Here is a 25,361-nt window from a genome sequence, read left to right as displayed (position 1 = left end):
AGTTGAGAGCCGTTGAACCTTGACTGAGTTAGAGGCACAGGATTTTCAAAGGGATTTGACCTAAGGGGTGCCTCTCGAATCCTGCTTTTGGGGAGGGCCGGATTCGTTCATGACTTTCCTTGTCACGATCTTACATTGTGGAGAAATTTGTGCCTTCGATTGAGCTAATTGAGGATACGAAATATTTGCTGGAAATAGCCCCTGATTTGTAGTCTTGATTTCCTTCGATTGAGGCTGAAAGGATCTGATTCCTTTTTCTTTGTAATCTTGATTTCCTTCGATTGAGGCTGAAAGGATATGATAGATTTGGATTCCTTTTTCTTGTCCATGAATTCAGCAACCCATCATTGGACAGCTTCTCAATAGTTTTTTTTTCCTTTTGTTGATTCCTGATTTCTGCAAAACAAGGTAAGTAATAGCCTGTTTGGCCAAGCTTTTTGGGGGCCAAAAGTGTTTTTTTTTTTTGCCAAAAGCACTTTTGGCCAAAAATTGAGGTGTTTGGCCAAACTTTTGGAAGGAAAAAAAGTGCTTTTGAGCAGAAGCAGTTTTGGAGAAGCAGAAAAAAGTAGCTTCTCTCCAAAAGCACTTTTCTGAGAAGCACTTTTGAGAAAAATACACTTAGAAGCAGTTTTCAAAAGCTTGGCCAAATACTAATTACTGCTCAAAAGTGATTTTCTAATTAATTAGCCAAACACAAACTACTTCTTACCAAAAACACTTTTTTAAAAGTACTTTTGAGAAAAGCACTTCTCAAAATAAGCTAATTTTAGAAGCTTGGCCAAACGGGCTATAAATTTGTCATAATTGAAACTTAGATTTTGACTTAACACACGTGACCACAAAGATAATAGAAAAAGGACAGCTGCAGGAGAGGATAGCTACCGAGCAAACAAGAACAATAGTTTAGCATAATAATATAGTACCTCGTTTACCTAAAAGGGAAAGGGAAAAAGGTCAAATTTTCCCATCTACTACGGGAAAAGGATCATATTTACCCTCTGTTATACTTCCTGTACAAAAGTAGCCCCGACATGGCTCAAATATGCCCCTCTTCTGTTAAAGATGTCCAAGGTAGACACCCAATCTCATATAGTACTATAATTTGATGACATGGACACCACGTGGCATGCCATCTCATCAGCCCCAACACATTTTACCACATCTCTCCACTTCCTCTTCCATCACTTGCACCTTCTCTCCTTTTACCACCATTGCGACCATCACCACCACCATAATGACCACCGTTTCACCACCTCCACCTTTACTCTATGATAAACCGTCCTTCGCCTCTTGCTGTACTTTTCTTCATAAATTGATATTATTTCAGGAATTTTAACACTACAATTGTCAATTTTTTTTCTTCCAAGTGAATTCTTTGGTCTGGTTGTCTTCTTTTGCCTAATTCTGGTTATATTTCTCTTAGAGAATTGGTACCATCTTAGGATATTTTACATAAGACTTGTGACTTCTGGTGCTTAGAAAAACTATTGTTTTGGGTTGTTATATTTTGCCTACTTCTAGTTGTATTTTTCTTCAAGAATTAGTACCATTTGTGGGAAAAAACAACGTTTTCTTTCACGCCTTTCAACCAATCGAAAACGATTTCCTAGAAGGGCTGGATGTTAACTGGCCTCAAGCATACGCTCAAGCTCGATCAACTTCGTAAAAATTTATTCTACCCCAGTTTGAATTCAACTCTTGGCTTGTATAACAAATAGCCGAACTGAGTTTGTACCTTAGAGGTGGCTCATTTTGCTCAATTATCAGCTCTATATATCTTATGAATTTACTTGACCAGAAGCCGCGATTATAAGTTACATCTATGAAATCATGGAGAGCATGTCATCACGATTTGAATTAAATAAAATAAAAAGGAGGAGGAGATAAGCAGCCTTGTTAAAATAACAACAACAACAACAACAACAAACCTAGTGAAATCTCACACGTGAGGTCTGGGGAGGGTAATGTGTATGCAGACCTTACCCCTACTGTGTGAAACAGCTTTGTTAAATTAAAGTGACAAAAATTCATAATACACTACCACATCTATGCTTCCACATAGCATATAGGTGTAGCATATGCCCGAATAACAGGACTTAATTTGTACATGTTACAAATATCCGCACAAGATATATCTTAACCTAAGATGTAAGGAATTATCTTAAAGTATACTTCAAATGGTGTTCGGTGTTGTAAACTGCCTAACAATAATTGAGTACGTTGAAAGCTGGAAATATCATTGATTTAAGAGCTGTATGCAGTAGTTAACCCCCTTTGAAGCCCAACTTGAAGGACATTTATCGCCCATATCATGAGTGATGTACTCTAGTAATCGAGATGTCAACTTCTGTCCACATCAACACTAACCAAGCAAAATCATCCCCAAATGAGAGCAAGACGCATAATTTGTCAAGTCCTTCCTCCCTCACCCCCTTCACTTAAAAAACAGCAAGTGATATCGTTGCGACTTACTAACTAGGTCAACCAACTAGAAAAGTTCTATTACAGAAGGGATTTAATAATGTAACGACCTGACCGGTCGTTTTGAGCATTTGCATTTCGTCCGGTGGTTTAAGGTCATGAGTAGTTTCATATGATGTATTATGACTTCGTGTATGGTCGGTTTTGGTTTTTGAGCGGTTCGACATTTGATTTGGAAGAATGATTCTCAATTTAGAAGCTTTAAGGTGAAATGGTTGAACACGTTTGACATTTATGAATTTGACCTCAGATATGGTTCCGATAGGTCCGGATGGTGATTTTGGACTTGGGCATATGCCCGGATTTGCATTTGGGTGTTTCTAGAAGGTTTTGCCTCCAATTGGCCAAAGTTGGCAAGTTGAAGGTTTAGAAATTTCCTAAGATTGATCATGGGTTGACTTTGTGGCCATCGGGTTCAGATTGTGGTTTCGGGACTTGGAATAGGTCCGTTGTGTCATTTGGAACTTATTTGCAAAGCATGGTGTCATTCTGAGTTGGTTTGGTAGGAATCGAACGATTGGTTGTGATTTTAGAAGTTCTTGAGTTTCATTGTAATTTCCATGTGTTTTGGTATTCGATTTGTGATTCCGGATGTTATTTTGGTGTTTTGAGCTCGAAAGCGAGTTCGTATGATGTTTATATACTTGTGCGGATGTTTGATGGGGAGCCCCAGGGGTTCAGGTGAGTTTCGGACGTGCTTCAGGCCATTTGAGTTGAGTTTTAGAATGTCTGGTTCATTGCTGGTGCTTCAGGTCTCGCAAATGCGATATCCTGTTCACATTTGCGGACCTTGCATTTGCAAGGTGGGAACCGCATTTGAGAGGTGGGCTAGCATGGAGATGTTTGCATTTGCGAACATTAGGATCGCTTTTGCGATGGGAGGTCTAGGCTGGAGTACTCACAATTGCGATTGGACTGTCGCTTTTGCAATGGTTCTGGCTTCGCATTTGCGAAGAGCTTGTCGTATTTGCAACATTTGCAGAGACAGACAGGGTTCGCTTTTGCGATCCCTGTGTCGCATTTGCGAACCTCCAGTCACAAATGCGACATCTGCAGGTGGTATTAAGGTTGGGATTTCGAGACTTAGACTCATTTTATCACATTTTGAGCCCTAGACTTGGTGGGAGACGATTTTTGGAGGGGATTTTCATATCTAGCTATTGGGTAAGTTATTTTGACTCAATTTCAATATTTTAACGTGATGTCTTATGGATTTTAATATTAAAATCATGGAATTTTGTAGAAATTTTGGGTATGTTTGACTATGTTTTGAAAAATAAAAATTTGAGATTTCAGAGTCGAATTGGACTCGATTCGACTCTGAAATCCAAACACATATTTGGACTCGTGGGATTATGGGTAGTCAAGATCTACCCTTTGACTCGGATTTTGACCGAACGGGCCCGGAGTTGACTTTTGTTGACTTTTGGGGAATTGTGTAAATATCTTAACTTTATTAATCAAAATTGGTTTCTCTTGCATTTTTTGATATTATTAAGTCACTTTTTGCTAGTTTTGAGCCGAGCGGAGGCGAATTTTTAAGGGAAAAGCAATTTTAAAGTATTGATTGAGGGCTTTTGAGGTAAGTATCTTGCCTAACCTTGTGTGGGGAAATTACCCCTTAGGATTTGGCTTAATTGTTTATTTGTGATATGTGTGGAACGACGTGTACACGAGGTGACTAGTGTGTACACGGTCGTATGTGGGATTAATGACCGAATTTGACCCAAGGTTGCTCTTATTGCTTTGCTTTGATTGTGAGGTCTCTGCTCGACGTGGATTTGCCTTGGATGATTACTTGAGTTCATGTTCCATATTAGAGATCATGTTTTAGGATTTGCATTTCCTAAATTGGCCAAGTTGGGCGTTTGTGAGATTTTTGCTAAATTGAGTTAGCTGAATTCATGCTTATATGTTGAACACCCATCTGCATTTCCTTATTTGGTTTGTCCTTGTGCAATGTGTTGGCAAATTATAAGTTTATGTCTTGATGACAATTGTTGGTATGTTGTGTTGTTGTGATTATGGCACATGTGGACTTGTTGAGCAGATTGTTCAGGTGTTCTCCCGTGTTATTGTTATTGTTGATATTGCACATGCGACGAGACAAGGCGGGCTATATATATCGGGTTTGCGCATGTGGTGAGACAAGATGGGATGATTAATAAAATGAGTGTGGCGAGACAAGGCGGGCGTGATGGCCTGGAGGTGTTTCATTGTTGATATTTGTGTGGTGGCATGACTTCTTTGTGTGTGTCATGCATTTTACGTGATTTGTTGCGTTGTTTTTAATGTACTAATCTATGTCTCTGTTATTACTTGATGATTTGGTTGCCAAGATGGATTCACCTACGTGGAGTTGTTATCTCATATTCTGTTGAGTTGTTGGTTACATAACAGATTGAAGTAAAAAGAAAGTTATTATCACGCTTTCCTTTATATGATTCTTGATAAATGCTTCTTGAACGTGTTATTGGTAACTGACACGGGTACGATATGTGGTGGCACGAGGTCTTTGTCATGCGGTTGTGGTATATATTGTGGCACGAGATCTTTGCCGTGCGGTTGTGGTATGTATTGTGGCACGGGGTCTTTGCCGTGCGATTGTGGTATATATTGTGGCACGAGGTCTTTGTTGTGTGAGTGTGACTTATATTGTGGCACGAGGTCTTTGCCGTATGAGTGTGACTTATGTTGTGGCACGAGGTTTCTGTCGTGCGAGGGTGATTGATAATGTGGGCACGAAGTGCCATATGTGTGTGATTCAATTTGATGGCTTATCATCGAAACTGGACCTTTATTTGTTCTAAATTGTTATCATATTTTCTGATGAGATTCTGTTATTGCCTTATGTTATTCTTCCTATTATCGTCGTTTGATATTTTGCACATGTTATATTTGACTAGTGAGTGTCTTGACTTAAACCTCGTCACTACTTCACCGAGGTTAGTCTTGATACTTACTAGGTACCGACTGTGGTGTACTCATACTACACTTCTGCACATTTTTGTGCAAATCCAGGTATTGTAAGTAGCGGACACAAGTTGTGAGAGCCTCTTTGATCGCAAGGATCCAAGGTAGAGTTGCTTTGTTCGTCAGTCCCTTGGAGTCATTTCCTTACATGTATATTGTCAATTCTCTATCCGAACAGCATTGTAATTAGAGATATATTACGTATTTAGTTAGAACTCGTGACTCTGTACCACCTAGTCTTGGAGATTTGCTGTAATTATCGTCATGTTGGCTTGTATCGCCTTTATTTCTGCATTTATATTAAACTCTACTTCATAATATCATGTTTTATTGGTTTAACTGTTGTAATTGATTGGCTTACTTAGTTTTAGAGACTAGGTGTCATCACGATCCTTAAGATGGGATTTTGGACCGTGACAAATAATGTTATAACTCAAAGCATTAGTCATGAGTTGTTAAGAAATTTTTCAGAATTGAATATGTGTATCGTCATTTTACAAACAGGGCATAACAGAAGGGAGTAAAGATATCTTAATCCAAAGCTAGGACTAAACATTATAACAATTAAGGCCAGCAGGTGTACCTTTTTCAATGAAGCTTAACTGCGATCAACTTCTACCATCCACATCAAACCCAGCCCTCGTCCAACTAGGTGGCGCTGAAACTCTACTTTTAGGAAGCATGCCGATTCCCTTCCTTCTTCCTTGTACATTAATTTTCTTCTTCCCTCTTGTTTCATGTTGTTGGTTTAGTCCATTTTCTGCTGCAGCATTTCTAGCATTTTCTTCTTTCAATGTAGTGTCAGATGATCCATTTGTTGATTCTTGTGTACCTTGAACTGAGGAAACATCTTGAGTAATACTGCTCGGTGCAGGTCCCACCGGATTCAGATCCTAAGATCATTTTGGTCCATCAGTTTTGTGCAGCTTTGGTTAGGAAGTGTGAGAAGGCACGGGAGAAAATATGATATATATTGATATTTTGTGTAATGCAATACAAGAGATGCTATTTATAGCTACTCTATACAAAGGGGATACTACTCTTATTCCAATGTGGGACAATTACATAGCTATCTCTAACACTCCCCCTCAAGCCGGAGCATATAAATCATATTTACCGAGCTTGTTACATATATAATCAATGTGAGGACCAGTAAGGGACTTGGTGAAAATATCTGCAAGTTGATCATTCGATCTCACAAACTTCGTAGTAATATCTCCTGAAAGTATCTTTTCTCTGACGAAGTGACAATCAATCTCAATGTGTTTAGTTCTCTCATGAAACACCGGATTTGATGCAATATGAAGTGCAGCTTGATTATCGCACACAAGTTCCATCCGACTGATTTCACCAAATTTCAACTCCTTGAGCAATTGTTTGGTCCAGACTAGTTCACATGTTGCCATAGCCATTGCTCGGTATTCTGCTTCTGCACTAGACCGAGCAACTACATTCTGTTTCTTACTTTTCCAGGACACCAAATTTCCTCCTACTAAAACACAATATCCAGACGTAGAACGTCTATCAGAAGGTGATCTTGCCCAATCAGCATCCGAGTAACCAACGATCTGCTCATGACCTCGATCCTCAAACAGTAATCCTTTGCCTGGAGCCGATTTTATATACCGGATAATGCGGACAACTGCATCCCAATGACTATCACATGGAGAATTCATAAACTGACTTACAACACTCACAGGATAAGAAATGTCGGGTCTAGTCACTGTGAGATAATTTAATTTGCCAACCAGCCACCTATAGCTTGCAGGATCGCTAAGCGGCTCCCCCTGTCCAGGCAGAAGTTTAGAATTCGGATCCATCGACGTGTCAACAGGTCTGCAACCTGTCATCCATGTTTCCTCAAGAATGCCTAAAAATATTTCCTTTGAGAAATAACAATACCTGAGCTAGATTGAGCAACCTCAATATCTAGAAAGTACTTCAATCTGCCTAGATCCTTAGTTTGAAAGTGTTGGAAGAGATGCTGCTTCAGATTAGTAATATCATCCTGATCATTGCCCGTAATAACAATATCATCAACATAGACTACCAGATAAATACATAGACTTGAAGCAGAGTGCCGATAAAACACAGAGTGATCAGCTTCACTACTAGTCATGCCAAACTCCTGGATAACCGTGTTGAACTTACCAAACCAGGCTCGAGGAGACTGCTTTAGACCATAAGGTGACCGACGCAAGCGACATACAAGGCCACGAGACTCCCCCTGAGCAACAAAACTAGGTAGTTGCTCCATATAAACCTCATCCTCAAGATCACCGTGAAGAAAGGCATTTTTAATGTCCAACTGATAGAGGGGCCAATGACGAACCGCAGCCATGGATAGAAAAAGGCGAACGGATGCCACTTTAGCCACTAGAGAGAAGATATCACTATAATCTAGCCCAAATATCTGAGTGTATCCTTTGGCAACAAGACGTGCCTTAAGTCGATCAATCTGGCCATCGAGACCAACTTTGACTGCATAAACCCAACGACAACCAACGGTAGAATTGCCTTAAGGAAGAGGAACAAGCTCTCATGTACCACTTGTATGTAAAGCAGACATCTCGTCACTCATAGCCTGTCACCATCCTGGATGAGACAACGCTTCACCTGTAGACTTAGGGATGGAAACCGAGGACAATGAAGATATAAAAGCATAATGGGGAGATGACAGACGATGATAACTCAAACCAACATAATGAGGATTAGGGTTTAGTATGGTATGTATACCTTTCCGAAGTGCAATCGGTGTACTAGGAGCAGGATCCGCAGTAGGAGCCGTGTCAGGTGCAGAACGAGAACCAGATAGGCCTAATGTAAGGTGCGAACGACGATGATAAGTCAAGAGTGGTGTTCCTGTGGCTGGGGAACTAGGAGGGATAACACTGGACTCCTCAAAAGTTGGTATGGGTGAAACCTCTGTGGTTGAAGGTGGAGGAGGATTACTAAACTCCTCAAAAGTCGGTATAGGTAAGACCTCAGATATGTCATGGTGGTCAGCAGAAGTGACATCAGTTGTGAAGAAAGGTTTAGACTCGAAAAATGTGACGTCAGCTGACATAAGGTACCTATGAAGATCAGGTGAATAACAACGATATCCCTTCTGAACACGAGAATAACCAAGGAAGACACACTTGAGAGCACGAGGAGCTAACTTATCTTTCCCCGGGGCTAAGTTATGAACAAAACATGTGCTCCCAAAAACCCGAGGTGGAAGAGGGTATAAGGCTGACTGGGGAAACAATATTGAATGTGGAATCTGACCCTTGATGGGAGATGAAGGCATCCTATTAATCAAATAACAAGCTGTGAGAACTGCATCGCCCCAAAAACGCAGCGGAACACGAGACTCAATTAGAAGTGTGCGAGCAGTCTCAATAAGGTGCCTATTCTTTCTTTCTGCAACCCCATTTTGCTGAGGGGTATAAGGACAAGATGTCTGATGAATAATTCCATGAGAAGACATAAACTGCTGAAACTGAGAAGATACATATTCTAAGGCATTATCACTGCGAAAAATGCGGATAGAGACACCAAATTGGTTTTTGATTTCAGCACAAAAACTCTGGAATATAGAGAATAACTCAGAACGATCTTTCATTAAGAAAAGCCAAGTACATCTTGAGTAATCATCAATAAAGCTAACAAAATAACGAAATCCCAAGGTTGAACTGACTCTACTAGGACCCCATATATCAGAATGAACCAAGGAGAAAACAGACTCTGCATGACTCTCAACACTACGCGTAAAGGAAGCTCGGGTATGTTTCCCAAGCTGACACGACTCACAATCTAATCTAGACAAACTGGATAAACTAGGCACCATCTTTTGAAGTTTGGATAAACTCGGATGTCCTAAACGTCTGTGGATTAGATCTGGAGGATCTGTAACTAGACATGTTGTGGAAGGACTGAGCGAGTTAAGGTAGTAAAGACCTTCTGATTCACGACCTGTACCAATTGTCCGTCCCGTACTGCGGTCCTGCATAATAAAAGAATCATCAATAAAATATATACCACAACTGTGGGCACGAGTCAAACGACTAACAGATGCAAAACTAAAAGGACAACTAGGAACATAAAGAACGGAATCTAGGGTGATAGAAGACAATGGGTTGGCTTGTCCAACTCCTTGTGCCTTAGTTTGACATCCATTGACTAAAGTAACAGTAGGAAGAGACTGTGAATATACAATATTCGACAAAAGTAATTTATTACCAGAGATGTGAGCAGAAGCGCCCGAGTCCATGACCCATGGTCCAAGAGTACTAGACTGGGAAACACAAGCAAAAGAATTACCAGCAACATGAGTATCAGTCTGGGCAACTGAGGCTACTTGTGGAGATGTCTGCTTACTTGCTCGATACTGAAGGAGCTCATTATATTCTTCTTTAGATACAGAAAAGCCCTGGTTACCTGTAGTCTCGCTCTGAGCAACGTAGGCATTTTTAGGTGGACGGCCATGTAGGGAATAACACATTTCACGAGTGTGTCCAAGTTTGTGACAATAAGAACACTTGGGTTTAGATCTCCTCCTCCTCATCTATTCTCCATAGTTTGAGATGCCCGAACATCCCCTGTCCGGGATTCAAGAACAGAGGAATCAAGTATCTGTGATGAAATCACTGGGTGACTTGGTGCTGCAGCAAGGCGAAGTAATCGAGAGAATAATTCATCAACTGTGGGGACAGTCGGACTCGCCAAAATCTGGTCTCGTACTGAATCAAGATCATGAGGAAGTCCAGCGAGTGTAAGAACTAGAAATATTTTCTGTCGTTGCTCTTGTTGTTTTGACACACTAGCAGAAACTGGCATCAATATCTCAAATTCCTCCATGACTGTCTGTACCTGACCCAAGTATGTGGACATATCTAATTCTTGCTTCTTTAAGTTTATCATCCGTGATGTCACATCATAGAAGCAAGATATGTCATTAGTGTATAAGGTACGAGCCTTTGCCCAAACCAAATAACATGTCTGGAATGGCCGAAACAAAGGCATCAACTTAGAATCAATAGAACGCCACAAGATGTTACATAATTAAGCATCAATTTTTGCCCAAAGCGCTATCGCCTTTTCATCTCCTTCGCTAGACTGTTTAATTAGATGATCTTGCACACCTTGACCTTTACACCACAACTCGACAGATGAAGCCAAAACTAAGTAGTTTGAACCTCCCATTAAAGATTCCGAGGTAATCATAACATTAGAGTTTCCAGAACTCATGCTTTTAAACCCAAAAACATCAATTTCCAAAGACATCTTGTAAATTATTACCAAATAAGAGAAATAATCAACTATAATCCACTGAAAATAGAGTAAGGAACACTGAACCAGAATAGGAAACCACTGTAGCAGTTGGAAAGTTACTGTAGCAACCGGAAAGTACTGTAGCTGCCGGAAAATATTCAAAGTGGTCGGAATGAAATAAAAACAGTAGGCATAGGATCGGAATTACCAGAAGACCCAACTGTTCTAAAGGAACTTTTTCAAAAAATGGCCGGAAGTCCACTTTTGAAATCACTATTCACGCCGGAAAAATATAAAAGTGGTCGGAATTTGGTGTAACCTGGATGGGTAGGCTCGGAATTGTAAGGGGAACAATCTGTCCTGAAGAGTCGTCGCCAAAAATGGCCGGAAGGTGGCCCACGCGACGTCGGAACTTCGCCGAAAAATTTTCTTTGGACAGCTACAGTACCGCCGGAGATTTTCACTGGGGTTTGGTCGCCGGACAGTGACTACTCTTGTGGTAGTGTTGGATTTTTTGCACAACACTAACTGAGACAAAGCAGACGCAAAACAACTTTGAAAGTCACCGGAAAAAGGGTTCTGGTGACTGATTTCACTTCCCGGAATTGCTGGAATTTATGCACAGCGATAAATCTCTCAAGATAGTTCTGATACCATGTGAGAAGGCACGGGAGAAAATATGATATATATTGATATTGTGTGTAATGTAATACAAGACGTGTTATTTATAGCTACTCTATACAAATGGGATACTACTCCTATTCCAATGTGGGACAATTACATAGTTATCTCTAACAATAAGCATTACTAACCAGATAACACAGCAAGCATTATATCATATCAGATTCTCAGTGCCACTTTTACTCTTGGAGTACCGATCAAGATTATGGAAGGAGCAAAAAAGAAGCACGAGGAACTCTGCTAGCCTTATTTGAAGGATAAAGGTTTCATGCAAACACTGGAGGATCCTTTCAGTTTCTAGTTTTGGCTACACTGCGGTAATATGTCATCTGGTCTACATTATGCTCATTCTCCCCTCAACATTGTCATCTCTTTTGCAAGGGAGATGCTAGGAAAGTTACTCACACTTTACATAACATAAGTATGAAACATAGTCGTACATCTGACAAACAAGGGGAAGTAAGGGCTTTCTGATGAAATGGCTCAGAGCATTGGCCAAACTGGGGCATTCTGGGTACTGTTCTTTAGGCACAAGCTCATCCAATCTTACAGTCCAGCCAAATTGGACAGCTTGGGAACTGTCCTTAAACCCCAAATAAGTTGGACTTTGTTCAAGCTTAAGTGCTGCCAAATAGAATTCTTCAGGTTTACAAATAAGACAGCTTTACCTTGATGCTAGTATGGAATAATTTTGGAGATGCAAAATGCGAGGCAATCACTACCCTACAATTGGAAAAAAGAATAGCATATTTGGGAGTGAATGACTGGTCTTGATTTGATTTTGTGGGTGGAAGGGTGGAAAACTTGGCACTTTTCGTGATCAAGGATAGAAGACAGCAGGGAAAGTTTTAGCAAACAAAAGACAGTATCTTATGCAGTCTGGGAAAAGAGAAAGGAATAATGGTGAGCTCAGCACCATCAAGCAAAAGGAATAACAGAAAACAAGTGTATTGGAAATTCAATCATGATATTCACAGAGTAACCATATATGACAAAGTTCGTTAAGCAACATAGAAGCAAACAGAAGGTTAATAAAAAGCAATAAGAATCAAATCATAATTCTCCACATTCAGTTGAAAAATACATCAGTACTCATAAGCAACAAGAAAATCAAGTAAAAGAATTTGGCTCCATATCCCAAAAACTACTCAAGTTTCATATATTCAATCTGAGATTACCATATTGATTAAACAGAGACTCAAGTTCCAATTGTCTCTAAAACTCCCTCTTGCACCATCATCTTGTAGGCAGGCTTATATTGAATCAGCAGGTTGGTTGCCGCAGATACTACTTAGTGCGTGTTGCCGGACTCTAGAATTAGTCAAAGACTTGAGTTACTAAGAGGATCACAGGTCAAGAAAATCCTCAGCACCTCAATTAACACATGTCCCAATGGAGATAAAATACCACAGCATAAAAGGAGATATCAAACTGCTAACAGAACTAGTAGCCATCTAGAAAATAAAAAGTAATTCTTACCAAGGCAGGGGACGTGGATGCTCTGCTTGGATTTAGAGCTTCCAGCTTCCTTTTCAGTTCCTCCAATCTAGCAAGCTGACTGTTACTACTTTCACGAACCTGTAAAAGGTAATGACACTTCAAAAAGATTCACACAATCTCACCATAAATAAAAACAAGGAAATTATACAAAAGCAAAGTACCAGATTATTTTTTTTTTTATTTGCACCGGGTGTCCGAGTCTCTAAGAGCCCCGACTAATCCCGGGGGTACACAGGCCCTCGGCAAGGAGTTTCCCGCAAGTGCACCACGGTTAATTCAGGTTTTACCCAGTCCGATGTCCCTCAGAAATTGTTTGCACCCAGTGAGATTCGAACTTGAAACCTTGAAAGGGAGCAAACCCCAAGACTCAAGTCAATTGCCACCAGGCCAACCCCTGAGGGTTAAGTACCAGATTATTCAAGTCTTCACAGAGCTTTTGCTTGATATCCTCCTCATCCTTAACAGCTTTTGATGCTGCTTCCCATGCCTAGAGATATCATCAGATGAGAAGAAGTAAATCACATACCAAATTTAGAAGTTGGTTACAATTTTCTTTAAATGGAAAATCTGAAGCTCTTCTTCCATGTCTCCTTTTAATATTTTTTTTTTCCCTTTTTTATATGTTCTTTGTCTTTTCCTCCGTCCTTTTTTTCTAAAACTTTTTTGAATGGTGAAAATCACATACAGAAGAAAGGTTGCAATTGTGGAAGAAGAACCATTAAAGAGATATGAAAACAAACAAATTCTCATTAGGGTATTGTAAGAGGAAATGCAGGCAATTGAGAGAAGGATAAGACCTTCTCTAGGTAACTGATAAGACAGGAAACTACAGGATATAAAGTAATAAGATGGACCTGAGAATAGACTTTATTATCATATATCTGATTTCTTGGGAATGAATAACTAATTATTTGTAGAAGCTAATATCATCTATGCTCACAGTACAGATTCGCGGTCTAGTTTCTTCCTTGGCAAACCCCTCGTGTAGTTCAGAGGGAGGAAAACCAAAGATTGGAGAAGGAACCAAAAAAACAACACAATATAGTGGTTGCCCCCCCCCCCCCAATCTTGTAGATGGACCATAGATTTCTATATGCACGAATTGGCAGAACAGAAATTACGCTAGACCAACAAAAAGTGGCATTTGATCTTAGTGCTATTTGGTGTTGGTTAGATGGTCATTGAAGGCGCTGCAAAGCTCTTTCTCCTTAGGAGACAGGAGATGATGAGATACAGAGGGAGGGAGGTGCATAGTACGCGTTCAGTTGTTCACCCTCACAATAGACGACTGGACAAAGCAATAGGATCCCCAGTGAATCATCAAGGCAATTATTCAGATATAGAATTTTTTGCTTATAATTCTTCAGCGAGTTCTAAGATGAGGATTAAACGAAGCAGCATGATGAATGAGGATTCATATAGCCGACCCCAACTTGCTTGGGATTGAGGCGTAGTTGTTGTGTGTATTCTTTCAATGAGTTAGTAATGGGTCACCAAATTGTCAGTGATGGTGAGAGGTTCTTCCAAAGTGTGCAATAAACAAGAGGAAAGGCAGATGGATTGTATCATTAAATTTCTCTTTTAATTATGAGGATATTTTTTGTAAAACACACAAGCTCCTTTGCATGAGGTTGGCATCCAGTACATGCAGAGATACAAATTTCATTAACAACTTTGAGATTACACTGAAAAAATATACTATTCACCAAGCATCTGGCCTTTAGGGACGGAATAGGCATGATGACTCCTTCAAACCATCTCTACTTTTCTCCACAATTTTCAGAAAATGCATATGTAATAAGATTATGCTGACCTCTTTCGGAAAAACAAAGATCTTGCATGAAGGTTACCAAGGAAGAGGAAAACCTGCTGAAATCCTGTAACTTTTCTATTACTTCCATCCATTGCAGAAAGAATGGTAGGATTTGAAGTATAAGAGTCAAACCATTCGATTTTTTGGCATCAATTGGAACATTGATTCCGATCAAGAAAATAAAATGTACAATTTACAAACTACATAAAGTTATTATGTAACAATTTTTCATAATTGAAAATAGTCAGAAAAAGCTGTTTGATTCCCCAATAGTAATAGTGTCATATAAAATGGAACAGAGGAACAATACTCTATATTTCAAAGTTTAGGTGCCTTTAACAATTTAACAAAAGATTTAAAAGCCATTATTTGATAACCACTTTTTCTTTCACCTTCTCGTCATTTCAAGCTTTCACCATCTAAAACAGCATGTCCAAGCCTAGAAATAGTAAGTGCTTTTGAGTGTCAAATACCAAAAAAAAAAGGACAGTAAAGATTGAATGAGTATTATTTAGATAGATAATCTATAATATTATAAAAGTGGGAACCTCAAAAGCTAAAAGTTAAATTACCTAAATGTCCTTCTAAATAACCAAAATATCATGCTTATCCAAAAAACCTAAGGCAATGGAATCATACCGATTGAAAGAATTCACGTCAGTTGTTGCTCGCTCTTGAAGAGTTGCACCTTTTAGTTTCATTCCTTTAAAAATCAATACATCGCTATGAATATACAAGACTCAAAAAGATAAGTACAGTAATTTTGATGTGAAAGAGCAAGATCTGAAATTTGCTCGCGTCATTTAGGTCCCCGATTTATGTTGTTAGTATGTATGCGATCAGACTTCTTTACTATAATGTTCCAACCTACTTCATCTGCATGAAAGTTCGAATTCTGAGACCACAAATCCACAATTATTTGTTTATTCTAGAGGTGCTACTTCTATAGAACAATCTAATGCTGCTGGCTGACAAAGCCATTCCTAACCCACCATCCTAGAATCATAGAAGATTAATCCATAATAGAGTAAGCGACAACCGTTGTTCGCTCCCGAAGAGTTTCACCGTTTAGTTTCATTCTCTTTAAAAATATATTGCCCCTATGACTTAGACATTTATATATCTGTATGATGCAGTAAATATTTGATTTCTCCAATACACATGGATTGTATTTTATTTTTTTTGTGCGAATACTGTTTGCTAATCTTGAAATCTAATCATCTTAGGCACGTTCTGCACAAATATGCTAAGTAGGATGTATCTGTGGGTTTATGGTTCAGTTATTTGGATGAGGAATCAAGTGAATTAGAAACATATTCATATTGTATGATGTCAATATTGTGTTTAATTATATTGCAACTTTGTAATTGCCACTTGCCTTCGTTTACCAGTAACAGCACCATATTTATCTCTTCATATAACTCTTGTCATGTTTATTAATGCATCTTAGTTTACCGAGTAAAAATTACAATTGAAGTTATATCTGAATAACACTAAGATTAAGAAGGGTGCAATTTTTATATTCTTCATATATTATGCGGGAAAAAGCTCCACCAAAGCCTTGGCTTATTCCATAAACAATCACCATACCAAACACGTAAACTCCAGTGAGCTCTCATCGAAAACAGTATATGATTATTTGTCCCAGTGTATTCATCAATCGTGTCCTACGCCTATCTATGTGTCTTCAATTCAATGTTGATGACACTGATAACTTTCCTTTTATCTTTTTACTTTTAGTTTTGATTTCTTAGCATGTTCTCTTCAAAAAAGTTCATAACAGTTTATGTGTTTGGTTACTCAATGATGCTAATTTTAGTCAAAATGAAGTGATTTGATGATTTGCTTGCATTTTATGATTATAATGCACTTTGGTCCTTGACAGAACTATTTTACTGATCGGTAGAATTTGGTCTTGGCTACAGAACAAGCAAAATTTGAAAGTTATGAAGTAGAGGTATCATTGTGATGTTAATTTCTAGAATTTTTTTTGTGGTTGTTGTTGTTATTGTTATAGTATCGTTATTACTTTTATTATGATGATTATTGTAGTATACATTTAATTATTCAAAAGCTGGAAGATAGTGTACGTACTAACATCATATGCATATATTTATCTTGTCATCAGATGGTATTGGGAGGTTTCACTCGGTAATGAAGTTACTATTTCGCTTAAGTTAATTGGCTGTTGGCAAAGATTGGTTTTTGCCTGGAGCGAACATTTAAAGTTTGCCATTTACGAACTTGCATCTGAATTTTTTTGCTACCTTCCTTATAATATTAAACTCGATGTAAATTTGTTTGGTACTCTTCTAACATGTTACTGGTATTAGTCCGTAATTAGAAAAAATCAAGAAGTGAAGATAGCTAATATTGTGGATATCTTACTGGCATATGTATGTGCAGGTAGCTTTTAAGATTTTTTCACAGTAGACATGCTTTTCTTATAATATGATCTAATAAATTGGTAAATGTTCATGTATAGGATTCATACCATAGGTTTAATATAAACATCACCGACATTATAAATAAAGAAGAGCAATGATATTCTTCTTGCATCAAGATTACGGTTGATGGTTATGCACAACAAATTATAATGGTGACGAAAGTAGAAAACAATGCTACAATATTAAAGATCTTTCTCCTTGGATTTAATAGGTTCAGATAATATCCAATCATCTCAACCTTGACAAACAAGTCACAATACAGTGAACCACATTAATCGTTTATACATTATTCTTTTATATATAATTATTTAATAAAAGCTTCATTCTAATATGTTGACATTATTTTATAAAATAGTGTATTATATGACTGGTAATACACGTGCAACGCACGTGGCAAGAAACTAGTGATTTTAAAACCAAAAAGAACAGAAAGAGGGGAGACGAACCTTTCGTACTTGTTCTTCCTTGAGCTTAGCAATATGGATTTTCTCTGTTGACATTTCTATTTTCTTTCTCATTTGTTCAAGTGCTGAAGGTTATAGCGGTGCTCATAAATCAGCCATACAATTACAAGACCTGAAGGTTACAAATAAGCAGCATACTCAAGGCACAGACCTGCTTTCTTAGGCCCAGCTGTAAGTTTCATCTCCATTGAAAGATTTGCCAGTTCCCTTTCAACATCACGGATCTTGGAGTAATTTTCATCAATATATCTGACAAGATACACAAAGAAGAGCAAAATCATTATGCAAAACTTAGGGAGCATATCTGATGTAAAAAGAACTTAAATGCTGGTGATAACATGATTACAAGATGCTTCCATTACTTCCATATAATCTCAGGTTCCTATTCAGATATTCTGCTCTAATCAATTACTGTTGACAATGTATTCACTTGATAGGAGGAACTAAGATCACGGACTAAAAACTGGCAAAACAGTAAGAATCCGTAGAACAAGGATCTCCAAGGATAAAAGAGCTTTCCAGTGATGGAAACAACTTTACCTTTTCAATTTTCTTGATCTTTCCATTCTATCAGCGATGCTCTCATATGCAGAATGAAGGAAAAGCTCTTTCACGAATTCCAATTTGTGGAAAATCTATGTAATTCTTAATGCTCCTAAACTAAACTCCTTATGAGAAAAAGGATTTGGATTATTTGGTTTGTCCATAAGTTTATCAGTCATAAATGAGCTTTACATACTAATCAGGACCAATATGATTTGTCAATTTGTTTATATACTTAGCTTTTCATATTTTACCACCATATTCACCTCTCGAATCTACATTTAACAGATACTTTAGTCATGAATTTGCCCACTGAAGTGTAAGATACATGAGAGTAGAAGTAACAAGTCAACTTACTTTCTTAACTGAAGCTGCTCGTCCTCAATTATCTGGAAACAACATTGCAACAATCAACAGTGCGTGTAGTCAGTAGTGTAACTTAAGTATTGAAAGCAAGCACGCATTAAGTGTATAAATTAGAGACGGACCTTCTCGGTGTAAGCGATGGCGGGTGATTCTCTAGCAATGCCATCGGGCCCAATCTCCGGAAGCAGCACAGTTTTGGCTGTGGCATTCCGATCTGAATTGGTGTCGGTTGCCATTGATACAACACTCTAATTTCACTAGTAACCAAAAGAAGAAGGAAAGTGATCGATACGGACAGTGGATTAGGGAAATTGACAATAGTTTTTTCGTAGAAGGAATCCTAATTTCTAAAGAGTGAGAGTTTCGCTGAATGTGGGAACTAGTTGGCGAAATTTGCTTTAATTAGCAGCAGGCGGCGCCAGCACGTCGTTGGCATTTGCAGGTAGTATGTTTATTTTGGGGAATGTTGGGCGCAAAAGAAAGAAGAGCACATTTGTCAATTTTACGAGTATCAGTTTGCCAAAGTTGGCCCCATAAACAAAAAATGGATGAAGAGCTGCAAATACCAACTAGCTTCACTTTTGATTATTTCCCTCTTCGGCTACCGTTGCGGGAGTTTAAAAAATGTCATTATCGAAAAAAAAAAAATAGAATTGCAAATAGTTACATAAAATTAACGGGATGCTGATACAAAATTTTAAAGCATGTGGTTGACTATTAATTGTTTTTGTGGTTTGGTTCTATTAGATAACATGATGATAGTCTAAGCACTATCTGTGTTGAACATTTAGCACATTTTTATTTGATATGTAGTAGTATACATTTGCTGATAAATCGTCCCAAGAAAGTTCAACTTTTCTGACCCATCATCCTCTCACGTTAGGCTGGAATTGTACCCACCCACCGAGTATAATAGTTCATTCGATTGTAATAAGATCAAATTATGCAAATCAGTGAAACCCCATGCTTTGACAGGTAATACTGCTAACTTGCTTCCCTTAATTTGAGAATAGTATTATATCTTGTTTGTCAAACCACATAATGTTTCGTTCCGCTGTTTCATATTAAGACAGATTCCCCATTAGTTCTCACGAAACAATGATCTCATGAAGTCAGATCCTAATACAGAGACTTAAAGGAAACAAAAGAAAGGCAATTGAAAAGGAAAGAAATGGCATTCTGTTACAGTGGTACCATTATTGAACAACAACAACAAAAGCTATAACCAAAGGTCGTGAAATGCATACACACTTTATTTTTCCCTCAAAATTCAATATTAACCCTCCCTATCTTCGCTGTTTAACATCCTAAGTATACCATGATCTGATGGATCCATAACAAGGATCAGATATGTACCAGAGACATCCCAGCTTGTACAAAAGTTCTTTTGGATTAGCAGAAAAGGCTTCCACCATTTCCTTGTATGACGAAAGAAGACGCTAGGCTATTTTTCTTGCATCTCTTAGATGTCTCTTTCACTGCAACAACTTTCCAAATTGAGGAAAGAACCAGCAGATACCAGAGACGAAAAGAAAATGAATAGCTCATTATGCAGATAAATCTAAAATAATGCAGATACAACATGATGAGAACAAAACTTGTTTTGTCTTCTTATGCAGTGACCTCGGTGAGAGTTTGTTGAACTGCTTCTTGTGTAGGAAGGGAAGGGATTCCACCTCTTCCTGTCACTGTCAGGGCAGCACAAACATTAGCGAAAAAGAGAGCCTCCCTTAACCGCTTCTCATCCTACCAAGAAATTATAAAAAGGATTTCCAAAGTTAGGAGCTTGATGTTCACTCAATGAAACAGACATGATGAGATCAAAAAATGGAAATAAACGAGAAAAAGTGCCCACCAAAAGGAGACAATAGAATCTTTCACAATGTTGTGATGGGATATAGTTAGAGAAAGACCAATTACACCGATGAAAGCAAAACAATCCTGAGAAAGACCAATTAAGCCGGTGAAAGCAAAACAATCTTAACTTGCTGGGGTGTACGATCAAACTATCAGGGAACAAATTACCTCATCAATCAAATAACTATACAGTCGCGAAAGCAGTGAACTGACAAATTGGTTTTGACAGGGTAACTCGATTTTCAGTACTGCTGGAAGGATTTTGCCCTCTCAGCAAGAGGACACGGTTAAAATTGCGAAGTCAACATGAAGCAGCTACTTGAAACTACAAACTTCTGTGAGTTATTCTCCCTATTTATAACCTCGTAAGAATAGAGACTAGAATTAGAAAGAGAGGGGAGGGGGTGAAGGTATGCAATTGGGTGAAGATGTCACAATGGGCCTTTTTTTTTTTACCAAATCAAGAAAAGAGTTGACAAGGGGAAGAAAGTATGATAAGGTGAACAATAGATTGCGGTAAGAAGCATGAACAATGAGAAAACTACTATTGGCTTTTTTGCTCATATCCAAATTCATGCACCTGATAGAGATCAGCATCAGAAGCTAGACACTTGAGAATTCCACCGACAAATGCATCACCCGCACCAGTTGTATCAACAGCTTTTACTTTAATACCATGTACTCTTCCCTTGAATTCCTGCATCAATTGAGTCAGCATCTACAGGCAAATAATGTTTCTAAGAGGACAAAAACTAAGATATTCATGCATTTAACATCACTAACAGTAACATGTAAGTACAAAAATGCACTGCATAAATAACATAAAATTCTTTTTTATGATAAATATACATAATGTAAATTCTACTTATTGTTTAATACTATTTGGTAAAATTTAATGTGCCTGGCAGGCTGAGACATTTTACATCTTCAGAGAAAATAATGTTGTAGCTGCATAGTAAAATCTTCAACTCTAAGCATTATATGTTAGTTTTCCTGCAAAATCAAAGAAAATATATGGATAAAATAGGGAAAATAATACCTTGGTGTAATATCTACAACCAGCCGAACCTTCAGTTACAAGCAAAAGCTTCAGATTAGGATGGAAAAGCCTCTTCAACACCACGTCATCATCATTTGGATCATCAGCTCCAGTCAAGAATGAAATTTCGTCCTCACTTATCTGCATGTAAACACAGTATTTCATTGTTAAAGAGAACTCAGCAGGTGATGCATTTATCGAGAAAAATCATACCTTAATAACATCTGCTAGGTTCCACACACTCATTATTCCACTTCGAGCAGCATCTTCTGAAGGCCACAAGGGCAATCTCAGGTTTGGATCATACGAGAGTATGCTACCTGATCTTTTGGCTATGTCCATTGCAGCAAGTTGTGTTGATCTACAGGGTTCTTCGATCAAACTAATTGAACCATAATGGAAGATGGTGGCCTGGACATGATTAATACGCCTTTTAGGAAATCTTGCATTGAAGCTAAATGGAAAATGCTTCTATGCATTGAAGGAATAAAGCAGGAATTTACACCTTTTTAACAAGATTTACATCGAGTTCTGACTCCCGAAGAAACATATCAGCACTAGGATTGCGGAAAAACACGAATTCCCGCTCACCTTCAGCTGTGAGTGTAACGAAGGCTAGTGCAGTCCTTGCATCATGGTCAAACCGCATGCCAGAATTGTCAACGTTGTGTTGCTTCAAAATGTCAGCTAACATACGCCCGAAGTCATCCTCACCGACCTAATTCAAAATGCACAGATCTTAAAGCTATCTATAGGCCGCATTTGAAGTCATCGCCAATTAAAGCATAGCACAAAGGTTTCAATTAAGAATAATAATCAGTACAGAAGCAAGGGAAAAACGTTCAGTCCACAAGATGAACAAGCAACAAAAAGAAAGTACATAACATGACTAAGTGGAACCAGTGCAGGGTCTTGCAAAAGTAAAATTCCTCATCCCAGATCCATTCTATTGACTGATAAACAATATATACAGAAACTCAAAACATATAAAAATGTTAATGCAAGCACTGTTCCAAATTCTTCATCTGAAAACTAGTTGGATGACGATATATACGTAAAGCATGATGATACCAATAGACTGGACAATCTGTTTGCTGTTTCTATGCGATTGAGTAGACTCTACACTAGCCTATCTCATAGTATGCAAAATCATTTACACATTTATCCACTCACAGAAGGCAGAAGTAGCGATTTAAGCCTTTTTTATAGAATGATAAGGATTCTTAGCATTTTCAAACAAGAAAATAGCAATTTAAACTTTTTCTTTATGAATTCCCTTTTTTTTTTAAAAGACCAAAGAAAAAGAAGAACTTAGTAACTATTCGCATGAACTACTAAGAAGGAATCTGTTTTCAGTTTTCTATTTGAGAGTGAACACAACCTAAAAATTTAGGCATGCATCAGCGGAATTCACCATTTGAAAGACAATAACTGATTTGAATTTTACAATTTAAGTATCAATATAACACAGTACATGGACAAGGCAGCATTGCTCTCATGCTACACATCTCACAGTAGAATTGCACTGCATGGTTCTTGTACATATTTAAGCACCAAGAAAATAAAACAAAGAATTCTTGCTCCCCATATAGTACGGCAAAAGCACAAGGAGTCAAGGACGACTTCAACAATTCAAAGTAGGTACCCTCTGATAGGAGAAATTTGTAATCCAATATCAGACATGCACTTATAGAACATAATAAATGTTAGATCAAACATTTTCAACCTCCCACCCAAAAGAGAAAAAAAGGAGCATTCTCATCCAAACAACCCTCCGTTACTGCATATAATGAGAATTAAGAACAATAGGAAAAGAATTGTACCTTCCCAATAAAAGCAGAAGAACCACCTAAGTTCGCAATGCACACAGCAACATTAGCGGGTGCACCACCAGGAGCTTTTTCGAAGGCAGGAGCTTCCGCAAGTGAAACTCCACCGACAGTTGGGACAAAGTCAATCAGCATCTCTCCAAAGCAAACAACCAAATGAGACTTCTTTGTTGCCGCACCATTCGTGTTCAAAGAAAGGTCTTTCAAATTGCCTGCAAACAACCAAAGTTCAGAGCTCAACGGAGCTTACAACCAAATGACCAAGTTCTCTTGAATCAAATCAAATCATAGCAGCTTCTAAATTAAAAGCATCAAAATTTTTATTTTAAAATAAAAAAACAGACCTGTAATTTTCTTTCCTAATTTGCTAAACCCCCCACGCTAACAAATACAACTACTACTAATTTCATTCAAGACTTGGGCATGCATTAACAAACTTCGTCAAAATGAATCCTTGTTTACATGAGCTATATCAAGTAGTTCAGAATTAGATAAACCAGAAATCATTTTTCTTTCTTTCTACCAGAAAGCTTCCAATCTTGTGAAAATCTGAATTAACGGGACTTAATTCCAATATACACAATAAAAATTAAAAGACAACACTTGAAGAGAACCACAAAAGAAAATCTACTACCGAAATATGACACATTTGGCCAATTTTCTTATTCATAATTTCTTAATAGCAATATAAGGAACTCGTTCAGATCAACTAGAATTACAGTGTAAAGAAAAAAACACTAACTCTTCTTTAAAATATGATGCTTCTATAATGATCATTACAAAAACAACAACCCAAGAAAGCTACTACTATCATGAAACAACAAAGATCGAATATCTGAACAAGATTCAAGATAATGTAGAACCTTGAAACAAATAAGCAACTAAAACCAGAATTCTGAAACAATAACAGACAGAGTATACATTCAATATTTGTAAATGTATGTTTTATGTACCCATTAAGAGATAGATGCAGAACCTGAAATCGATTCGTCAGCCATATTGTGATCGACGATGAATCTTAGTGCTAAAAGTGGTTGCTTTGGAAATATCACAAGAACACGCACACAAAATCACAGGCAGAGCGAGAGAGAGAGAGAAAGGCAAGAGCTAGGCGTTTGTCGCTAAAGAAAGTGAAAAATGGTCTATTTCCAATAGGGGAATCTTGAAAGAGAGCTAGAGATGGGTTTTTGAAGTTGACAAGAAAGTGTAAAATGAACAAATTGCTCTTTTTCCTCTTTCTTTGCCACCCTTTATGATTACTTGCTGACACGGCAGGTGTCTGAATTTTCTTTTGAGGGTGAATATTCTCAATTTTCTGTTTGTGAAAATTACTATAAAGTGGTTGTTAGTTGTATATCCATGATTTAAATCTTGTGATTAATAACTTCATTAGGGGATTTTAATGAAATTAGAGTCCTTATTAATGGATAATTAACACTTAACAGAATATCATATCTTAGCTTGAATCCAATATACCGTTTTTACTTGTAATTTAAATATACTCGTGGCACAATATTCACGTTTTTAGTGCAGTTGCTTCGATTGGTAAAATGGGCATATAACAAAGATTGAGAATATAACAAAGATTAGCAAAGGAAAACAGTGTTTTATGCAGAATTTTTAAATCGAAACCATGTACTAATTATGCAAACATTAAATTTTTTATGTAGAATTCCTAAACTCCTAATGCAGCTTACAATGACCCTGAAATACGAAACCTTATTATTAGAAAAAACATTATCAATATATACCCATACATTATCCTCCACTTTGTAAAATAAATATATATCACATACTTTAAGTCAACCAAATATTGTAATTTGTAAATGATCCCAAACAATTATTTTTTAAAAGGTAGACAGATTTTTGTGTAAAATATTGTTACGATCCTAAACCCGGATCTGGTCGTGATGGCGCCTATCGTGAAACAAGGTCAGCCGACACAAACTTCCAATCCATTTAAACAGTTATAACAATTCAATTTAAGTCATTAGCATGATTAAATCCCAAAAGAAAAGTGAAATAGTACAATTTGCGGAAACAAACATAACCTGACATAGGGGTTTCACCAGTCATGAGCATCTAAAACATCCGTCTAAGAGTTCGAAAAGT

At 37.8% G+C, this 25,361-nt stretch overlaps 2 protein-coding genes across 2 annotated transcripts in view; both read right to left on the bottom strand.

Annotated features, from left to right (window-relative positions):
- LOC104227744 (uncharacterized) overlaps positions 1-19,043 on the bottom strand; it is a 38,049-nt gene extending 19,006 nt beyond the window's left edge. Inside the window, exons 1-7 of the mRNA XM_070170998.1 lie at positions 18,647-19,043; positions 18,516-18,547; positions 17,767-17,864; positions 17,598-17,680; positions 13,301-13,378; positions 12,877-12,969; positions 6,038-6,347 (exon numbers count right to left, since the gene is read on the bottom strand). Of these exons, the coding sequence (XP_070027099.1) occupies positions 6,063-6,347; positions 12,877-12,969; positions 13,301-13,378; positions 17,598-17,680; positions 17,767-17,864; positions 18,516-18,547; positions 18,647-18,760 (783 nt within the window). The 5' untranslated portion in view covers positions 18,761-19,043 and the 3' untranslated portion in view covers positions 6,038-6,062. The remainder of the gene's footprint in view (positions 1-6,037; positions 6,348-12,876; positions 12,970-13,300; positions 13,379-17,597; positions 17,681-17,766; positions 17,865-18,515; positions 18,548-18,646) is intronic.
- Positions 19,044-19,680: 637 nt separating this feature from the next.
- Positions 19,681-24,482, bottom strand: LOC104227742 (probable fructokinase-7). Its single transcript, XM_009780049.2, has 7 exons — positions 24,226-24,482; positions 23,244-23,461; positions 21,926-22,138; positions 21,634-21,831; positions 21,421-21,561; positions 20,962-21,078; positions 19,681-20,270 (listed from the first exon to the last, which is right to left on the bottom strand). Exons 1-7 carry the CDS (start codon positions 24,245-24,247, stop codon positions 20,136-20,138), a joined length of 1,044 nt encoding a protein of 347 aa, XP_009778351.1. The 5' UTR covers positions 24,248-24,482; the 3' UTR covers positions 19,681-20,135.
- Positions 24,483-25,361: the final 879 nt, after the last annotated feature.

Source organism: Nicotiana sylvestris, chromosome 3 (assembly GCF_000393655.2).
Source record: "Nicotiana sylvestris chromosome 3, ASM39365v2, whole genome shotgun sequence".
In the NCBI taxonomy this organism is placed as follows: Eukaryota; Viridiplantae; Streptophyta; class Magnoliopsida; order Solanales; family Solanaceae; genus Nicotiana; species Nicotiana sylvestris.
This window is presented reverse-complemented; position numbering and strand designations above follow the sequence as displayed.

Bases quoted from the DNA above. Each gene is read 5' to 3' on its own strand.
- LOC104227742 (XM_009780049.2), bottom strand. From the start codon at position 24,247: ATGGCTGACGAATCGATTTCAG. The intron at 21,562-21,633 runs GTATGATTTTTC...GTTTACATGCAG, and splicing joins ACCTAGCAGATGTTATTAAG to ATAAGTGAGGACGAAATTTC. The intron at 21,079-21,420 runs GTATTATTTTCC...CAATTGATGCAG, and splicing joins GTTGTAGATATTACACCAAG to GAATTCAAGGGAAGAGTACA.